This window comes from Stegostoma tigrinum, chromosome 4 (genome assembly GCF_030684315.1).
Source record: "Stegostoma tigrinum isolate sSteTig4 chromosome 4, sSteTig4.hap1, whole genome shotgun sequence".
NCBI lineage: Eukaryota > Metazoa > Chordata > Chondrichthyes > Orectolobiformes > Stegostomatidae > Stegostoma > Stegostoma tigrinum.
In genome coordinates this window covers 28,080,709-28,098,141 of record NC_081357.1, presented here as the reverse complement: position 1 = coordinate 28,098,141, position 17,433 = coordinate 28,080,709, and the positions used below count along the sequence as shown (strand labels likewise).

General features: G+C 40.3%; 1 protein-coding gene and 1 long non-coding RNA gene across 6 annotated transcripts in view; one reads left to right on the top strand and one right to left on the bottom strand.

Annotated features, from left to right (window-relative positions):
- LOC132209539 (uncharacterized) overlaps positions 1-7,646 on the top strand; it is a 138,177-nt gene extending 130,531 nt beyond the window's left edge. The window contains exons 2-3 of the long non-coding RNA XR_009445673.1: positions 1,186-1,222; positions 7,300-7,646. This is a non-coding gene — a long non-coding RNA (uncharacterized LOC132209539). The remainder of the gene's footprint in view (positions 1-1,185; positions 1,223-7,299) is intronic.
- pdss2 (prenyl (decaprenyl) diphosphate synthase, subunit 2) overlaps positions 1-17,433 on the bottom strand; it is a 257,335-nt gene that overhangs the window by 45,530 nt on the left and 194,372 nt on the right. For all 5 annotated transcript variants that reach the window (XM_059645248.1, XM_048530440.2, XM_048530442.2 and 2 more), the window contains 2 exons: positions 12,823-12,897; positions 5,980-6,150 (listed from right to left, as the gene is read on the bottom strand). In XM_059645248.1, the coding sequence (XP_059501231.1) occupies positions 5,980-6,150; positions 12,823-12,897 (246 nt within the window). The remainder of the gene's footprint in view (positions 1-5,979; positions 6,151-12,822; positions 12,898-17,433) is intronic.

Below are 17,433 nucleotides of genomic sequence, written 5' to 3'. Positions count from 1 at the left end.
AAGACATAAAGGAGGTTCCCAAAGTCACGACGAGACTTTTTCCTGTTTTTTGACTGACATGAATGATCTAGTTTGGTGCATGGGACATAATGTCAATATTTGCAGGTTACCGAGAACTTCAAAGTATTGAGAACTGTGAAAGGTAGTGACAAAGCTCAAGACGAAGCCTGGGCAGGCTGACGGAATCTGCAGACCACTGCCAGATAAAACTTATTGTGGAGAAGTGTGAAGTGATTCACTTTGTAAGGAGAATGAGCAAACGCAAGGTAAAACAAAGGGCACAATTTTAAAGGGAATTGTGAGGCAAACAGACCTGGGTGTATATGTGCGCGAGTCAATGAAGGTGGCAGGTCAATTTGAGAAAGTGACTCAAAAAAGCAAACAGGATTTTAACCTTTATAAATAGTCAAAAAACAAGGAAATTATGATGAATTTGCATAAAGTCCTGGATCAGCATCAACTGTAGCACTGTGTCCAAATTTGGACACCGCACTTGAATGTAAAAGCATCAGAGAGCGCGCAGCAAAGAATGGCTCCAGAGATGAAGTACTTGCGTTAAATGGACAAACTGGAGAAATTGCGGCTGTTCTCTTTATAAAGAGAATATTAAGATATCCGATGGAGAAGTTCAAAATCAGGCAGGGTCTGAACACAGAAACTGGAGAAGATGTTCCCTTATTTATTAGGAGAAACTGTCTCTGTTAGGAGAAGGGCTGAGAGCCAGAGGGAAACAATTCAAGGTATTTGGCAAAAGAAGTGATGATGACATGGGGAAAAGTCTTTTTATCTAGTGAGTAATTAGAATTTCACTGCTCTGCTGGAGGGTGAGATGAACACAGACTAAATTGAAGCTTTCAAGGGCAAAGAGAATGATTATGTTAATAAAAAAAATGTGTAGGAAAATGGCATGGGTCGGCATGTAGGCCCGAAACATCAGCTTTTGTGCTCCTAAGATGCTGCTTGACCTGCTGTGTTCATCCAGCTTCACACTTTGTTATCATGGGTGTAGGCCTAGGTGTGTCAGTCTTCCATGGACATGGCAGGCCAAATAGTTTCTTTCTGTGCTGTGACTATTTGGAAATTTTATAAATAATTAAGCACAATATGGATTTTCACTAGAGATAGGTTTAAAAGAAGTGGATTTAGAATGCTTTTCTCAGCTCTTGTTCTTTTGCTTGTTAATAGATCAAGAATCATGTGAAAGCAAAGGTGCTAATCCTTGGTAAGTATTTGTTATTTATTCAATTAGCAATATTTTATGAGTAAGCCTGTGTAGCTCCCAATATAATTGATGTCAGGTAGTATAACTTTTAAATGTGTGCAGTCATATCAAGCACAAAAAATAAAAATGTTTGTTAAACACTACAAAGTTAAGAACTCAGTTGAGGCCTATTGGCAATCCTCAAGACTATTCTCTCCTAAACCTAACAAAATAAGGAAATTCCATTCAGGCAGCCAGATGTAAACTATGTATTTATTTACACCAAGGGAATTAGACTAAAATAATTTGTAATATTGTACCTAATAAATTCATACAACGTTCTCATAACGCAGGATGGAATATGTTCTAGCTTATTCAAAGTATCTAAAACAGTTTTTCTTCTGTTAAAGTGCATTGCATACAGAACAAAACAAACTTACTTAGCCATTATTCCGGGTACCAATAGGGTAGGCCAAGCACAATTTAGCATGCTTGTCCGGGGGAAAAAAAGCCTTGTTTCATATTGTGACAGCTGCTACTTTGTTTAAACAGAAAGCTGTCCTTGAAGTCAAGAAAGTGTAATACTTATCAGAACCTCTTGATGGGAGGTAGCCAATAATTTAATAAGCAGAATTCAGTCCTTATAAACAAATATCACTAATGAGCAAAATGTAACACAGTAGGGGTACATCCGAAATAGGATGATAAATTACAGAAGGATATTGTGTAAATGCAAAGTGTATAAAGTCACATGGCCTTAAGAGGAGCTTTGGCCATTCAGCATGCATCCCTAACAGTACAAGGGATTCGATGATTAATGGAGGTGTGGCTGGCTTCAACTCTAAGTTCTAATTCTTCGATCCATAACGAGTAGGAGCTGAAAAATAAGTAAGCTAACAAACCCAACAAGATATAAGTGACAGAACATTTTATTAGCATGAATTCTCAATGCCGAAGTAAATTATGCTAATAGAATAAGTGATTATTCTGACACTGTATAACAAAGAGTCATGTGTAAGAACATAACTAGTTAGAAATTACCATACTTATTTGCATCATTACAAAATTAGACAGTATTTCATCCCAATAAGTTTTACTTTGAATAAACAAAGTCAAGTAAAAGGAGAAATTGCCTGGTTGCTCATCAATTCTGGCACAACTCCTTCAAAGGCTGCTTATAGTAACACACTGATACTAAAACGCAACTGGCAAGTCAGCCATCTTAAATTACAGCAAAATTATCCTGCATTTGAGACGGTGCAACTGATTGACAAAACAAAGCTAATGCTGTAACTCTGAATCTGTCACTGAACTCTCAGGTTACTGAAGCAATACTCAGAGAATATGGAAAGATCTATCCTGAAATATCAAGAAAGAAACGACATTTTTGATCACAATCTGCCACACTTTCATGACCGTTCTGCTTTTAAGACTGATCTCATTAATTATACTTACTGGGTTCTCAGCTAAGAGACCTAAAATTGAATCAGAGGATTAATTGTTTTTGTTACTCTTAGAGACTAAATTCGCCTACACCCTGCCAAATCTCCTGAAGAGGGGAAAAAGGAAAATGTGCTTTTTCTCCCCCCATTCATTAATGGAATGTGGTGTAGCTGACTAGGCCAACATTTACTGCCTATCCCTAACTGCACTGGAGAAGGTGGTGGTGAGCTGCCTTATTGGTCTACTGCAGTCCTTGGGTTGTAGGGTTATGTATAATGCTGTTAGAAAAGCAACAGTGAGGAATGGTTATATAGTTCCAAGTGATGGTGCTCTAAGTATCTGCTGCCTTTGTCCTTCTTGATGGTACAGAACACGGGTCTGGAATCTGCTGTCAAAGGAGCCGGGATGAGTTACCGCAATGCATCTAGGAGATGGTAAAAACTGCTGCTTCAGCATGCCAGTGCTGATGTAAGTGTATGTTGAGGGTAATGGAAGGTGGTTGGGCCTAGGACATGACCCTGAGGAGCTCACAAAGTGATGTCCAGTGGCTGAAATGGTTGATTTACAACAATTACTTTCCTTTATGGTTGAGGTATGACTTCAAATAGCAAGAGTTTCACTCATCCCCCAAGCTCCCAATGATTCCGGTTTCACTAAATTTCCTTGAAGTCACACTCGGGGAAATATAGCCTTGATGTCAAAGGTCACTTCACTCAGCTCACCTGTGGAATTCAGTTCTTTTGTCAATGTTTGAACCAAGATTTTAATGGTGTCTGGAGCTGAGTGGCCCTGGCAGAACCCAAACAGAGTGTCAATGAGCATGTTATTCCTCTGCAAGCACTATTCAATAGCGGTATTAATGATTCCTTCCATCACATTATTGATGATCAAGAGTAGGCGGATGGGACGATAATTGGCCAGGTTGGATTTGTCCTGCTTTTTGTGTACAGGGCATTCCTGGACAGTTTCCCAAACTTCCGGGTAAAAAAGTGTTATGGGTGCACTAGAACAGCATGGCTTGGGGCATAGCAACTTCTGGAGCACATGCCTTCAGCATTATTGCTTAAATATTGCAGCTTCCAGTGCCCTCAGTTGTTTCTAGATATTATGTGGAGTAAATCAACTTGGTGAAAGACTAGTATGATGCAAGGGCCCTCAGGAGGCTGAGGTGCATTATTCACTTGACAATTCATGCTGAAGGTGGATACAAATGTTCTAATCTCATCCCTTGTACAGATCTGCTGGGCTCTTCCTTCATTAGATATTAGATATTTGTGGAGTGTCCATTTTCTATCAGTTGTACAATTTTCCACCACCATTCAATGATTGGATGCGGTAGAACTGCTGAGTTTAAATTTAATCCACAGTTTGTAGGATTGGTCAGCCCTGTCTATTTGCTCATGCCAAACAATGCGCTGTGTTGTAGCTTCTCTAGGTGCATGCTTCATTTTTAACTATTTCTGCTGTTGCTCCTTGCATACTCTCCTGCAATCATTATTGAACTAGGGTTGATGGTAATAGTAGTGAGGTATATGGTGGGCCATCAGGTGATAGACTGTGGTTGAACACAGCTCTGTTAATCTTGGTGACCCAGAACACTTCACAGATGCTCAGTTTTAAGTTGATGGATTGGTTCTAAGTTGGTCCTGTTTAACACAATGGAAGCACCACTTGACACAATGGAGGATATCGTCCACACGAAGGTGAGACTTTGTGCCTACAGTGCCTGTACACTGGTCAATCCTCCTGGCACAATCATTGCCAGATGCATCTGTGTTGGGAGACTGGTAAGGAGATGGTAAAGTACAATTTTCCATCTTGTAGGTTCCTTCACCACCTGCTGCAGACCTAGTCGAGCAGCTATGTCTTTTAGGTCTTGACTAGCTCACTCAGTAGGATGCTGCTGAGCAACCTTTGGTGACGGACATCAAGATAACCCATCCAGATAACATTCTATGTCCGTGCCACACTCAGTGCTTCCTCCAAGTGCTCTCGGTGCTTCCTAACATGCAGGAAGACTGATTCACCAGCAGAACAGGATGTTAACAAGCAGTAGATGGTAATCAGCAGGCAGTTTCCTTTCTGATTGTGGCACCATCTCTTGGGGGTCTGGTCTGTCAGTGGGACAAGACACACCCAGGGATGACGACAGCATTGTCTGGGAAATAGCTACACCCACCGAATCAGTGCCAGGCTGTTGTTTGCCTAGCCTATATGACATTTTTTACAAACCCTCAGATTTCAGTAAACTTTGTTGACGGGCTGAACTTGCTATTGTTCTGCTGCCTATGTTGATGTTGGGTGGTCTATCCAGTTCCACACCTTCACGTAGATTTTGTAGCACTATGGTTAAACTGAGCATTGAGGATAGTTATGGGTCAACTGTCTGGAGTTAGATGTAGGCCAGCCCAGTTAAGATTTTCTTCCCTAAAGGATGGCAGACTAGACAAGCTGCATTGTACCAGTGTATGATAACAGTGAACCAGATGTGTTTTTCCAACAATTGAAAATGGCTACATGATCACGTTTCTAGATTTTTACCGAATTCAATTTTCACCATCTTCCATGGTGGGATTCAAATGCTAGGACTGTGGATTATTAATCCAGTGATCGTACCACTATGCAGTGCATCTCTGGAAACTGCTCAAGAACAAATTTCCTTGAGTCAATCTTGCATCTACTTCAATTACAAGAATTGGAAGGCTCCAAAAGTTAAACGTTTATTATGTGAATCAGTGACATGCAGATATAGTCAATAGGATATTCATTGGTTACTTTGGGAACTTTTCTTTAAATACAAAAGGAATATTCCTCATGATGGGATGATGCATGTTACACAGAAAGCACAATGAGTTAATCCAATCATTTTCCATCATGCCCCGGAGGGTAAGGTAGATTATACTGCAGTGACAGCATGGGAATATTAATAGCAGAAATAATAATTAACTGCGGTCACAGATACACTTAGAGGGAGATTTTGTCCAATTGTGGTTTTAGTGTCAATCTGTGCTGTAACTAATCTTTTAAATACAATTTCCTTTGGCAGTCTCAGTTTCTGTTTGGGAGAGTCGCTGAACATCCCAGAAAATTTCAACATCTATGATGATTGAGAGGGTCATTCTGCTTCAGCTTGAAGACATTACTATTAAAATTAATACATGCTGTATTGAAAAGAACATTCAGACTTGCAAACTTCCACCAAAGACAAGCACTTGGATGAACTTATTTACAGTCAATTGCATCCCAAAAATCACTACTCTGACAAATTTCCATCCTCACTTAAATATTCATGTTTGTAGCAGTTCACCTTAATTAAATTGTGGAAATCTGCTTACTTTGTGAGCTAAAGACATGTGTTTTCCATACTGAAATGCCATTTCTTGAACTTCCGTGTCATGATTCGCCAGTTGCATTGCACCTTGACAACTCTTCGCCAGCAAAGCACCATGGGATAAAAATATCCGCTTCTCCCAGTTACTCATCAGGATGTCATCAGTAACTTTCTCCTAAGTGTGAAAACATAATTACCATTTCCATGGAATCATGAATAATAAATGGACATCAGTTGTAACTGTACATTCTGGAGCAGTACTTGGCTTAATAACCTATCGAAAGTGAACCACCAGTACTAGAAGCAGAAACAAAACTAAGCAAATCTGCAAAAAAAAACCCATAATCAGTCACAATTACATAACAAATGCTGATGGATAGGTTAATTTTTGAATTATTTCAATTGCAAAGAGAAACTGTTGAAACGAATTTGGTTTCATCATTTAAATGTTAGCAATTTCAGTTAATGATGTCGAACTGAACCATGTATCATTTGAGGTAATCATTAGTTCCTTGATCCTCGTGCTTTAATCAAATGGTTCATTTACTTGAGGCTTAAAAAATTACGTGCCCAAGTAACTGAACAATTAATAAGTGCTGACAACAAGATCATCAGAAGTTGAAAAACAAAATGCAGTTACTTTAGTATGGCCATCTAAAGTATTCCCTTTCTCTGAATATTGAAAATTTCTCTCCATATTAGCAGCTTGTACTAGTGGTCTCACATTTTAAAATCAAACCTAGTTGATTTGAATAGCAAGGAATCAAAAAAAATACTAACTTTTTCAACTATTTTGCCTTGTTGGTCTGTATTTGCATACATAATGCAATGGCAGAGTAAATGCAAGGAGGCCTACTTGATAGGCCAAGTGAAAGTACATCTTTATCAAACTATAAAACTGCTGCTCGGGCACTATCTGTGGAAAGAAAAACAGAGTTAATGCTTTGGGTCCACTGGACTTGAAACATTAGCTCTGTTTTTTTCTCCACAGATGCTGTCAGACCTGCTGAATTTCTTCAGCACTTTCTGTTTTTGTTTCAACTCTCCAGCATTGGCAGTTCTTTATTTTGTTTTCATAAAAAACAGCTATGATATGGCCCTTGCAGTAGTGTCCCTAGGTTTGGGTGTCTCATAACATGTTGAGCATGTTGTTTGAAATATCTTAAACCATACTCCTTGTCTCTATGATGTTGGCTGCCTGATTTTAGTAGGTTGTTGGCAGCAGCAAAGATTTAGCTGAGAAAATCATTATCCTCGAGAAACAGATTACAATTATCAGTTTGGGACTACCTTTCTAATTACACATTCTGATTTGTTCTTCCAGATGTACTTACATCCAGTTTGGAATTCTAATAGGAAGAAAACTGGAAGAAAGAAGAATGCAATGAAAAAGTTTGCTCCACTTATATTAGTGAACATTTTGGAGCGCTGATTATCTTTCTAAAGTATCATTATAACATGGCAGCAATTTAAGTTTAATGAGATTTTTGTCTTCCTGAAGACACAGTGCCAGAAATACGAATCCAGAGAACAGCCTTCGTACAATAGCGTATGGCACAGTGTATTGTTACTACAATCTGATGGCCAAAACTGAATCCAATAGCTCAAATGGAGTCTCAAGCACAAATATTGCACCCTCACATTCAAAATCCAATCTCTCTTCAGGTAAAAAGGCTGTATTCCAATAGGTTTACTCTATGATCGTTTTTACAACATCATAAAGCAATTTACTTTCTTATTATTTATGCTTTGGAGGTACTGTGCAACAGTATCCAATTAAATAATGGGAAGATAGAAGCCGTTGATTTCAGTCCCTACTCTAAACTCTGTTGTCTAGCTCGCAACTCTGTCCATCTCCTTGGCAACAGCCTGAAACAAAACAAGGCTCTTCTCAAATTTGGATTCCTATTTGACCCCAGGATAATATTCTGACCAAACATCTATGCTATCATTAGGAATGACCAGTTTTACCTCCATGATGCTGACCATCCACCCGAGTTCATCCGCTCCTGAAAGCCTCATTCATGCCTAGGTTGCCTGTTTACTCACCTCCCAAATTCCACCATTTGGGGTTATTCAAAACACTTCTGCCATATCATTACTTTCAGGAAGTCCCCCTGCCATTCCCTATACACGCTAACCTACATTGGTTCCTGGTCAAACAATGCTTGATTTTAAAATTTGTATCCTTGTTTTAAATCCCATCACCCATCCAAACCTACCTCTGTACTCTCCCCTACCCTTACAGCCACCCGACACGTCTGCATTTCTCTTATTCTGACTTCTTGAGCATCTTCAATTCAAGTGCTCCATCATCATTGGTTACTGTGCCTTCAATTGCCTGGATTCTGCAACCTAGAATACTCTTCCTACACTTCTCCACCACTTTTCCTCCTCTATGATGCTCCAAATGTTTGACCTAATATTTCCTTATGTAGCTCAGTGTGGTATTTGTTAAAGATGCTACATAAATACAACTTGCTGTTGTAGTATCTGATGATGCATATGTAATTATTTTTCCATGGACAGTTCTTTATTTTGATGATTTAATGGGCTCTTATTAACAAAACTGAAGAACTACTGATTACATAAATAAATGCACAGATCCACTTCCGAAAGAACTTATATGCAGTGGTTTACAATTACACCAATGCCATTCAATCATTCATTTCTGTTTATCCCTAAGTTATTTATGTTTTATTGGAGTCATCTATGGATTAGAATTTAAATGCAGAAATTGAACACTGATATGAAAGTGAAGCAGAGGGGTACACACTAGTTATTTAATTCTACCTTTCAGAACTGGGTTTGAAACCAGACCGGAGTAATGGGATGAAAACCTTCTCCGGCAATTGGCAACGAGAGATGGTTTCGTCATTGGCTGCTGGGCCACAGCATAAAATCAAACTCAATTTTTCAAAATTCATTCTTGTTATTACGATGATACAGGCTTTGAGGAAAAGCCTGTTTTCTGCTTTTAAACACAAAGTAAAAGATAGATAATTCTGGTAACGTGTGGTTAAGCCTTGAAAAGTGTTCACGTGGTCTAGGTTGCTCAGTTGCTGAAACAAACAGTGAATTGAAACAAGTTGGATATTAGACTATACATATACAGTGGAGACAGACTACATAGTGGATATTAGTCTACTAATCAAACAGATACCAGTAAAGGAGCAGGTCAGGGACTCTGAGAAGACAGCAGGCCTGGTGGCCTGTACACTACATAATAACACCTGCTAGGTGTTTTCTGTGCTGTGGGGCGGGGGCAGATACATATCATTTAGGGTAAGGGTCTAGCCCAACACCTCGTATGCACCAGAGTTCACCCCATAAAATAGGGGTGAGGGTTTCCAAAATTCACAGTCCTGCCACATGTAAATAAATAATTAAAGGAGCAATTCAACTCGTTAAAAGTTCAACTGACCACAATATTACACTGCCAATGCCACGATAATGGTCTGGACGACAGGCAAAGTGTGGGCAGCTGGTTTTTATTTTACAAAGTTCTTGTAAATACTGGGAGGAAATACTATCCTTGGAAGATTTCCTTCATACATTTAGGACCCCATCCCTGTCAAAGGTAGTAGCCCCAACTTCCTCCTGATCCTCACACGCTTCAAAATCAAAGCCCCTCTCATGCTCTGGTGGGGGGGTGGCCTTTGTAGTCATTGTGCCTGGCACTGCCAATTGCATTGCGTGGCAGCACTGAATGGCAGAAAGTTCTAATACCCACATAATTTAGTTTGCCCTCAGCACAGTTATAGGGCACACTTCCTCCAAGCCTGCTGCGTTGTCACGACAGTCCTTACTGGGGGTGGGGTGGGTACATAATGGAGGGCAAGTTAGGGGGGAGGGGTGGGAGAGAGAGAGAGAGAGAGAGAGAGAGAGAGAGAGAGAGAGAGAGAGAGAGAGATGGAGGGGATGGTGAGGCAGAGGATTGTGATGCTCCAAAACATATCTTTGTGGGGAAGAAGATGGACAGGTTGCGTCAGGCGAAGGAGGTGGGGATGAGAGGGAGGTATGGACATGGGGCGAGGCTAGGGGTGGGGAAATTTTAAAACTGGTGAATTCTACGTTTAGGCCATCGGGCTGTAGGCTACCAAGGCAGAATGTGAGGTGTTGCTCCTCCAGTCAATAGATGGCGTCATTGTGACACTGGAGCAGCCCCAGGATGGACATGTAACCCAGGGAGTGGGAGGGGGAGGTAAAATGGATTGTGGCCAGAAGGTGTTGGCGAATGTTGTGTACAAAACACAGATGCTCCACAAAATGGTCCCCAAGTCTGCGCTTAGCCTCACTGACGCAGAAGAGGCCACATCGGGAGGAACGGACATAGTAGACCATGTTGGAGGTTGAACCCCTGTCGGATATGAAAGGTTTGCTTTGGGCCTTGGATGGAGGTGAGGGGAGAGGTGTAGGGGCAAGTGTAGCACTTCCTGTGGTTGCAGGGAAAGGTGCTGGGGGTGGTGGGATTAGTGGGGAGCATGGAACGCACGAGGGAGTCACGGAGCGATCCCTACAAAAGACAGATAGGGGTGGGGACGGAAATATCTCTTTGGTCGTGGGGTTGGATTGTAGGTGGTGGTTGTGGCAGAGTATGATATGCTGGATGTGGAGGTTGGTGGGGTGGCACGTGAGGACCGGGGGAATCTGTCTTTAGTTTTGTTGGGGGCAGGGGGTTTGAGGCAAGAAGTGCGGGAAATGCGAGAGACGTGGTTGAGGGCATTTTTGATGACTGGAGGGAAGATGCTGTGGTCCTTGAAACAGGAGGTGCAAGCTCTGCCTGCCTCTTTGTAGAATATTTGGAACAGCCTCTTTTCCACGGTTATGCCGGCACTATCCCTCACCTCTTCCTCCATTAAACTGATGATTGTATTGGTGCTGCCTCGTGCTCCCATGAGAAGCTTGACCAGTTCGTTAAACTTGACTAACACCTTCCACCCCAACCTCAAGTTCACCTGGACCATCTCTGATACCTCTCTCTCCTTCCTGGGCTTCTGTCTCCATCTCTGGTGACCACCTCGAAACTGACAGCTATTTCAAGCCCATTGACTCCCACAGTTACCTAGACTATACCTCCTCTCGCCTACCTTCCTGCAAGGATGCGATCCCCTACTCCCAATTCCTCCACCTCTGCTGCGTCTGCTCTCAATATGGAGTATTCCACTCCCGGATATCCCAGACATTCTCCTACTTCAAGGAGACCAAGTGCAGACTCAGGGACCATTTCGTGGAGCATCTGCGCTCTATACATGATAATTGACAACATTTTCCAGTCACTAACCGTTTTACCTCCTGATCCATTCCTTGGGTGACATGTCCATCCTGGGCCTCCTCCAGTGCCACAATGATGCCACATGCAAACCGGAGGAACAACACCTCATATTCCACCTTGGAAGCCTATAGGCCTTTTGGCCCAAACATAGAATTCAGTTTTAAAATCTCCCCACCCCCGGCCTCATCCCATGTCCAAACATCCCTCTCATCCCAGTCTCCTTGGCCTGACACAATCTGTCCACCTTCTCTCCCACTTATCCACCCTACTTTCTCTACAGACCAATCGCCACTACCCCCTAACTGCATCCATCTGTCACCATCCCACCTGCGTTTCACCAGCCCCACCCCTCCTCCCTCTATTTATTTTCCAGCTCCCTTCCCCCTCCCCCATTTCTGAAGAAGGGCTCCAGACCTGAAACGTCGGCTTTTCTTCTTCTCTGATGCTGCCCGACCTGCTGTGCTCTTCTAGCTCCATACTGTGTTGCCTCTGACTCCAGCATCTGCAGTTCTTGCTGTCTCCTCAGCCAAATAATTAATGTCTGAATTATGTTGATTTTACAGTATGGCGTGGCTCTGTTGAGACTTTGGCACTTGTTTTAATGATTGATTAAAGGCAAGTTTGTTGAACAGGGAGCTTTCATGTACGGAATGTGGAAGGATTTGATAGCCACAGTGGGAGGAATAATTTCTGTGCTCACAACTATATTACATTCATATGCATTGACGATAGCCTTACCCATTTCACCCATCATCCAATACTCTCATCCATCTCTAACTGACCAACTGTTTAAAACATAGGAACTGAATAAACAACGGGTGAGAGAAAGATCAGGATTCCATTGAGTTTAATTTCTACCATATTGGCAGTTAAGTGATAAAACATGGATTCAATTGCTATGAAAGTTCCAACATCCTGAAGAAAGAAGACAGCCATTGCGAGCAGCAAAGGGAATACTCGTCGATATTTGTCAGCGATTAATGGTCCAAGGTTAGGCACAGCACGCTGAGAGTCAAAGTGTTGGTACTTAAGGTCAACTTCAGAAAAACATTTTTGACTTTATTTTCACTGACAGCTGCCAGCCTTTAGTCTCAGTTGTGGTTCTTTTCCAAACAATCCAACGTGGAGTGGAATCCAGGTTCAAGAGATCAAAAAGACAGTGTCCTTACTGACTTCTCTGTTTCCCCTAGCATCCCCCCACGCAACCTCAATCATAGCGCAAAGGAAAATATAATAGTACAACAAGGATTGTAAAACATTTTCAATATTCTCAACATTTTCTACGTTTAACTCAAGATTTCCATTATTTACAGAAATTTCTGCCCCAGAGTTATGATAATTCCATTGCTAGGTCTAGTGAAATTGGTGCTAATAGGTTTTTACACAGTTGGTCCAAAAGTGCTTGCCTTCTCAGAAGTAGAACAAATAAATGCTTCCCTTTAATGAGTACTGTCCTTTTATTCATCGATTGTGTAGAATGTGCTGATTTATTTTTAACACCCTATATACGCACAACTTTACTCAAATAGTTCATGCTTTTACAAAAGAGACACAAGAAAACGATTATATTACCTCATCAGTTCTAGCATTTTCGTAATATATGCCTTGAACCAAGTCTCCAATTGCACTTGATACAAGCTCCACAACCTGCACAAAGAAATAAAGAAGTCATTCAGGATTGTGAGGACAGCCTCTCTTGCCAATGGAAATGCTATACAGTCTCACCCATTTATAAATGGCAATCAGATTCTACAGTGCAACAGCACTTCCAGTAGCAATCATAATCTTATTTCCTTTTGTTTCAAAGGATTAGCATTCAAGTCTCCCAAGTCACACAGAGTAGAAATTGTCAGTCTTTCAAACAATGAAAACCTGATAAGAGAACACCATGCTTGACTGAAATCACATTATAAAATCATGGGAGGTCATAATTTAATTCTTTCTCTACTATTTCATAAATTGTGTGGATGAAACTGAACTGAAACATACGAAGTGATAATCTTATACGAAGTCATCTTCTTAAATTGTGAGTGATTTAATTACATTCTATTCCAGTTAATTTCAGTACTAAAGCACTATCAGTTCCACAAACTTGACAAAAACTAGAGACAACCACCTTTACTAGTAGCACAGATTTTAAGGAGCTCAATTTTAGCCACATCAATCCAGAGTCAGTTGGAATTCTGAATGAAGCAGGTCACTTGCATGTTGTTTTTGTTCTTAGTTTCATCCCTTGAAGCATTTGAAAAGGGGTCTTAAAGTGAAATTTGTTTTTGTTTTTGTGAGTGTCAGAGTAGGTATTTATGTCACAGCACGTGCAGGCAGTTTTCAAGCGACTTTTACTCTCTTGACCTATTGCATAGAAAGCAGGATTTGCAGCATTTCTACAAATTAAAATATACTTCATCTACCAGCAATATGCACTATTCAATAACATAGGTTTTACAGCACACTGCAAAGCAAAAAAGCATTATAATTAAAAACAGGACTATTAATTATACAACAATTCCACATCAACCAATACCATTTTCAACAACTCGGCACTGTTACTTTATATTTAAAAAAACATTTTTCTCCCTTGAATCCAGAAGGTTTAAGTTTGTAGTCCAGAGTAAACATGGTTCTTAATCAGTCATGTTGCCCTTTGAGTAACTAGATCCTTGAGGAAATATTGTAGCAATATGAGCTGCTGCTGTAACCCAAGGACAATACTCCTACAGTGTTACCAGATGTGTTGCGTTATTTCGCATGGGAATAGAAAAAATGAAGGTTTTTTTGGAAAGTATCAGATAAGCCCCATTCCCAAATCCGAATGGATTGAGTATCGCCAACAGGTCTATGAAGAACTGTAACCAAACTCTCAGCAAAGGATTGTATTACAGTTCATGCAAGCTACATCCCAAGATTCTTCTGATGCCTGAGACACATAATACAAATCAATCACTCACAAAAATGTTATGGTTTGTGAAACGGTCTGTGTCTAGAGTCTGGCAGATCAACAGCCACTGGTAATACGAAGAGGAATTCATGAAGACACCAAGGCCTGTTCTAAATGTCAAAGTGATAGCATGAACTTGTAACAATGGATTGAGCTGTGGATAACTAGCTATTTTCTGCCTTTGCTGTAACACTAGACTCCATACAATGCAAGCAGAGACTTTGTTCTCTTTCAGTACTGATCCTGAGCAGCATTACGAGAGCCAAAATTTTAAAAGCAAAGACCAAGGGACCTCTTTTAAAAAAAATAACAGAAGTAAAATTGCAGATGTTTTTATTTGGTTTACAATTGTTTGTAACATAAGCACAAATTGAATCATAATTATTGAACAATTAGGAACTCAGTTAACCTTTTTCCCTACATACTGTAACAATAAAGCACACATTCACATCTATCACTCCTACTAATACCCAAGTAACTGAAAGGATTTTTGCCAGATTGCAAGGCTCTGTCCATTAATGCATTTTATTGCTGATATTATTTCAGGAAATTATATTATGCAATTCTGAACCAAACTTGCCTGAAACATTACATAATATGAAAATTCCAAGTGTTCCATTTCAAAGTTCACAACCCAAACGTTAGTACCAGCAATATTTCTCCAGCACTTCACAGATCACTAACATAGTTCTTGTTTTGAAAGAATGATTGCAGGTGTTTGCACTAAAGTATTATCCTTAAAGAAATGAAGTTCCTTCGCATTTAACAGAGTACCAATGTTTTCCATGACTTGACATTGACAATAGCAAAATGACTTTATCAATTAATGTGATGACAAAACAAAGGATCAAAGAAATTTTTAAACAAAAACAAAATCCAAAGCATTTGTTGTTTTCACTCAATGGTCTCTGCATCTCTGCTCCGAGAATACTGTCAATAACCTAGTCACGAGAAGGTGGTAAGCAGCATAAGCAGTGACTCTCCATTCTGAATCTTACTACGTGTTCAGGCCCATGTCCACGAGCAAAGAAATGAGTTTTGAGGCATGATTTGATACAATGGGGCTCTTCAGATTAAACAAGAAGTATGTCAGTGGGGACATTACAGAGAAGAGGCTGTCCAACTTGTTTATGTGCATTGTATATCACATTGATTCTAGCATGCAGATTTTTACGAACTGCTGTAATGACAAATTGGAATGGCCCCGAGTTTCCTCAATCTGTTCACATCTTATTGACGATTTCACACCAGTTCCCCACCTATTCTCCTCTCTCATGCAGCTTCGCCCTGAATCTCCAGTTAAGGATGACAGTTTTCTTCTCATGCTTTACTTCAAAATGGAGGTGTTCTCCCTCTTGCACTCCAGTTCAAAGTGAAGTTCTTATCGTTCCCTTCCAATTTTCATGCTGGTGGTGTGTTGTTTCTCCACCCACCCTAGCCCTTGTGTTTCCAACCTCTCCCCCACGTCACGATTGATGCAGACCCTTTGTTGCCGCAACCCCACTCTAAATCCATTCACCGCTGAACACCATCCTCAAACTCACCTATGATCTGAGTTTTTAATCAATTCTCAAATATTCCAATATTCGTTTTCTATTTCCATTTCTAAGAGTCATTTTTGACATTTTTGTGTTATTGATGTTACAAAGCACAAAGGGGAAGTTTAGGGCTTTCAGGGATCACCACAACCAGTCTTTAATTTTATTGGCTTAGTTTAAATTTACATAGATGACTCCCTCCATTCCATTCTATTTCAGATCCGCACAATGCAGCCCTCACTGTGGCTGAGTGCATTTCCTTATAACACACTTCGTATCTCTTACCAATTCCTATCTGTTGCTGCTACTTCAAGCAGCTGAACTATGCAATGTGGGCAAGAATTTTTGATAACACAACAATTTTGCTTACACTATACCAGTAACAGCTACCAGCAGGGTGTGGGGAGGGGAAAGGTGAGAACCAGTGATTATGCAGAGGTTGGAAGAATTAGCATTGCCACTGAGAGGCAGGCAAGAATCCCCGTAGAAATGTGTGACAATAAATCAAAAATGCTGGCGAAATTCAACAGGTCTGGCAGCATCTTTGCAGAGAAAGCAGAATTAATGTTTCAAGTACAGAGACCTGCAGTGGATACCTCGGGATGGGGTAGGCACCATGAGTTTTAGGATTAGATTATCATCTGGTTATCAGAAATTCCCTGACTTCGTATTCTAGTGCAACCTCAATTGATCAGTGAAATTATTACTCAATATCGTTTAAAATGCTGTGTTTTTGTCAACTTTGCCTTTACACTGATGGAATCCAATATGGACTTCTAAGTCAGTATTTTCATGTACGAGAAAGTGGCATGTATTTTCATGGAGTGACATGGATGTAGCACTTATAGGTCAAAGTCATATAGGCACAGAAAAACCATTCTGCCCATCGAGTCTGCGGCAACCTGTCCACACTAATCTTACTTTCCAGCACATGGACCATAGCCTTGAATGAACATCCACATGCCTTTTAAAAGTTAGTTAGTCTTCCCGACGTTTATTTTAAGTAGTGGTTTAATCCTGGATAAACATGAGGTGATTATTCCTCATCACTAGGACTGAGGTGGTTAATTGAATTTCTTCTGCTACTTATTGACCACGTGGGGAGTGCGAGCACTCATGGAGAAAACCCAGTGTGCAGCATCTGCAGGCCCATGGCTACAGGACTGTAATGCTGAATTTTCAATTTTATATCTTCATTTTTCTAATTTGTACCTAACCTAAGGACCTCGGTACCTAAGTTGGTGCCAGAAATGGCGACTTTGTACATTTTTCACTGTACTCCTGTATCCCACTACTTGAGTATGTGTGACAACTAAACCTAATTCTAATTTTTGCCTTGGTGTCATTTTTTATTTGATAGCCTTTAAGAAGATTGTTGGGTGATTTTAAACATCAAATGCATGCCATAAATAAGCATCAAGTCATGCTCAATCATATTTAGTTAAAGAAATAAACAGTCAAAAGCTTTTGCATCATTATGAGCCATCTCAATTCACTTTATTTGGGGAAAAGTGTTATTACAGGATGGATTTACTGCTAATTCAATAACTATTAGATTTACCTTCAGGAATTCATCCTTTTATTCTATGTAGAAAACAAGGAGAGCAGAGAGAGACTCTAGTCATAAAATCTCTTTCCAAAAATAGTGAATGGTCAAAGTGATTTTAAAAATCTTTTAGGAAAGATTAAACATGCACAGATTTCCTA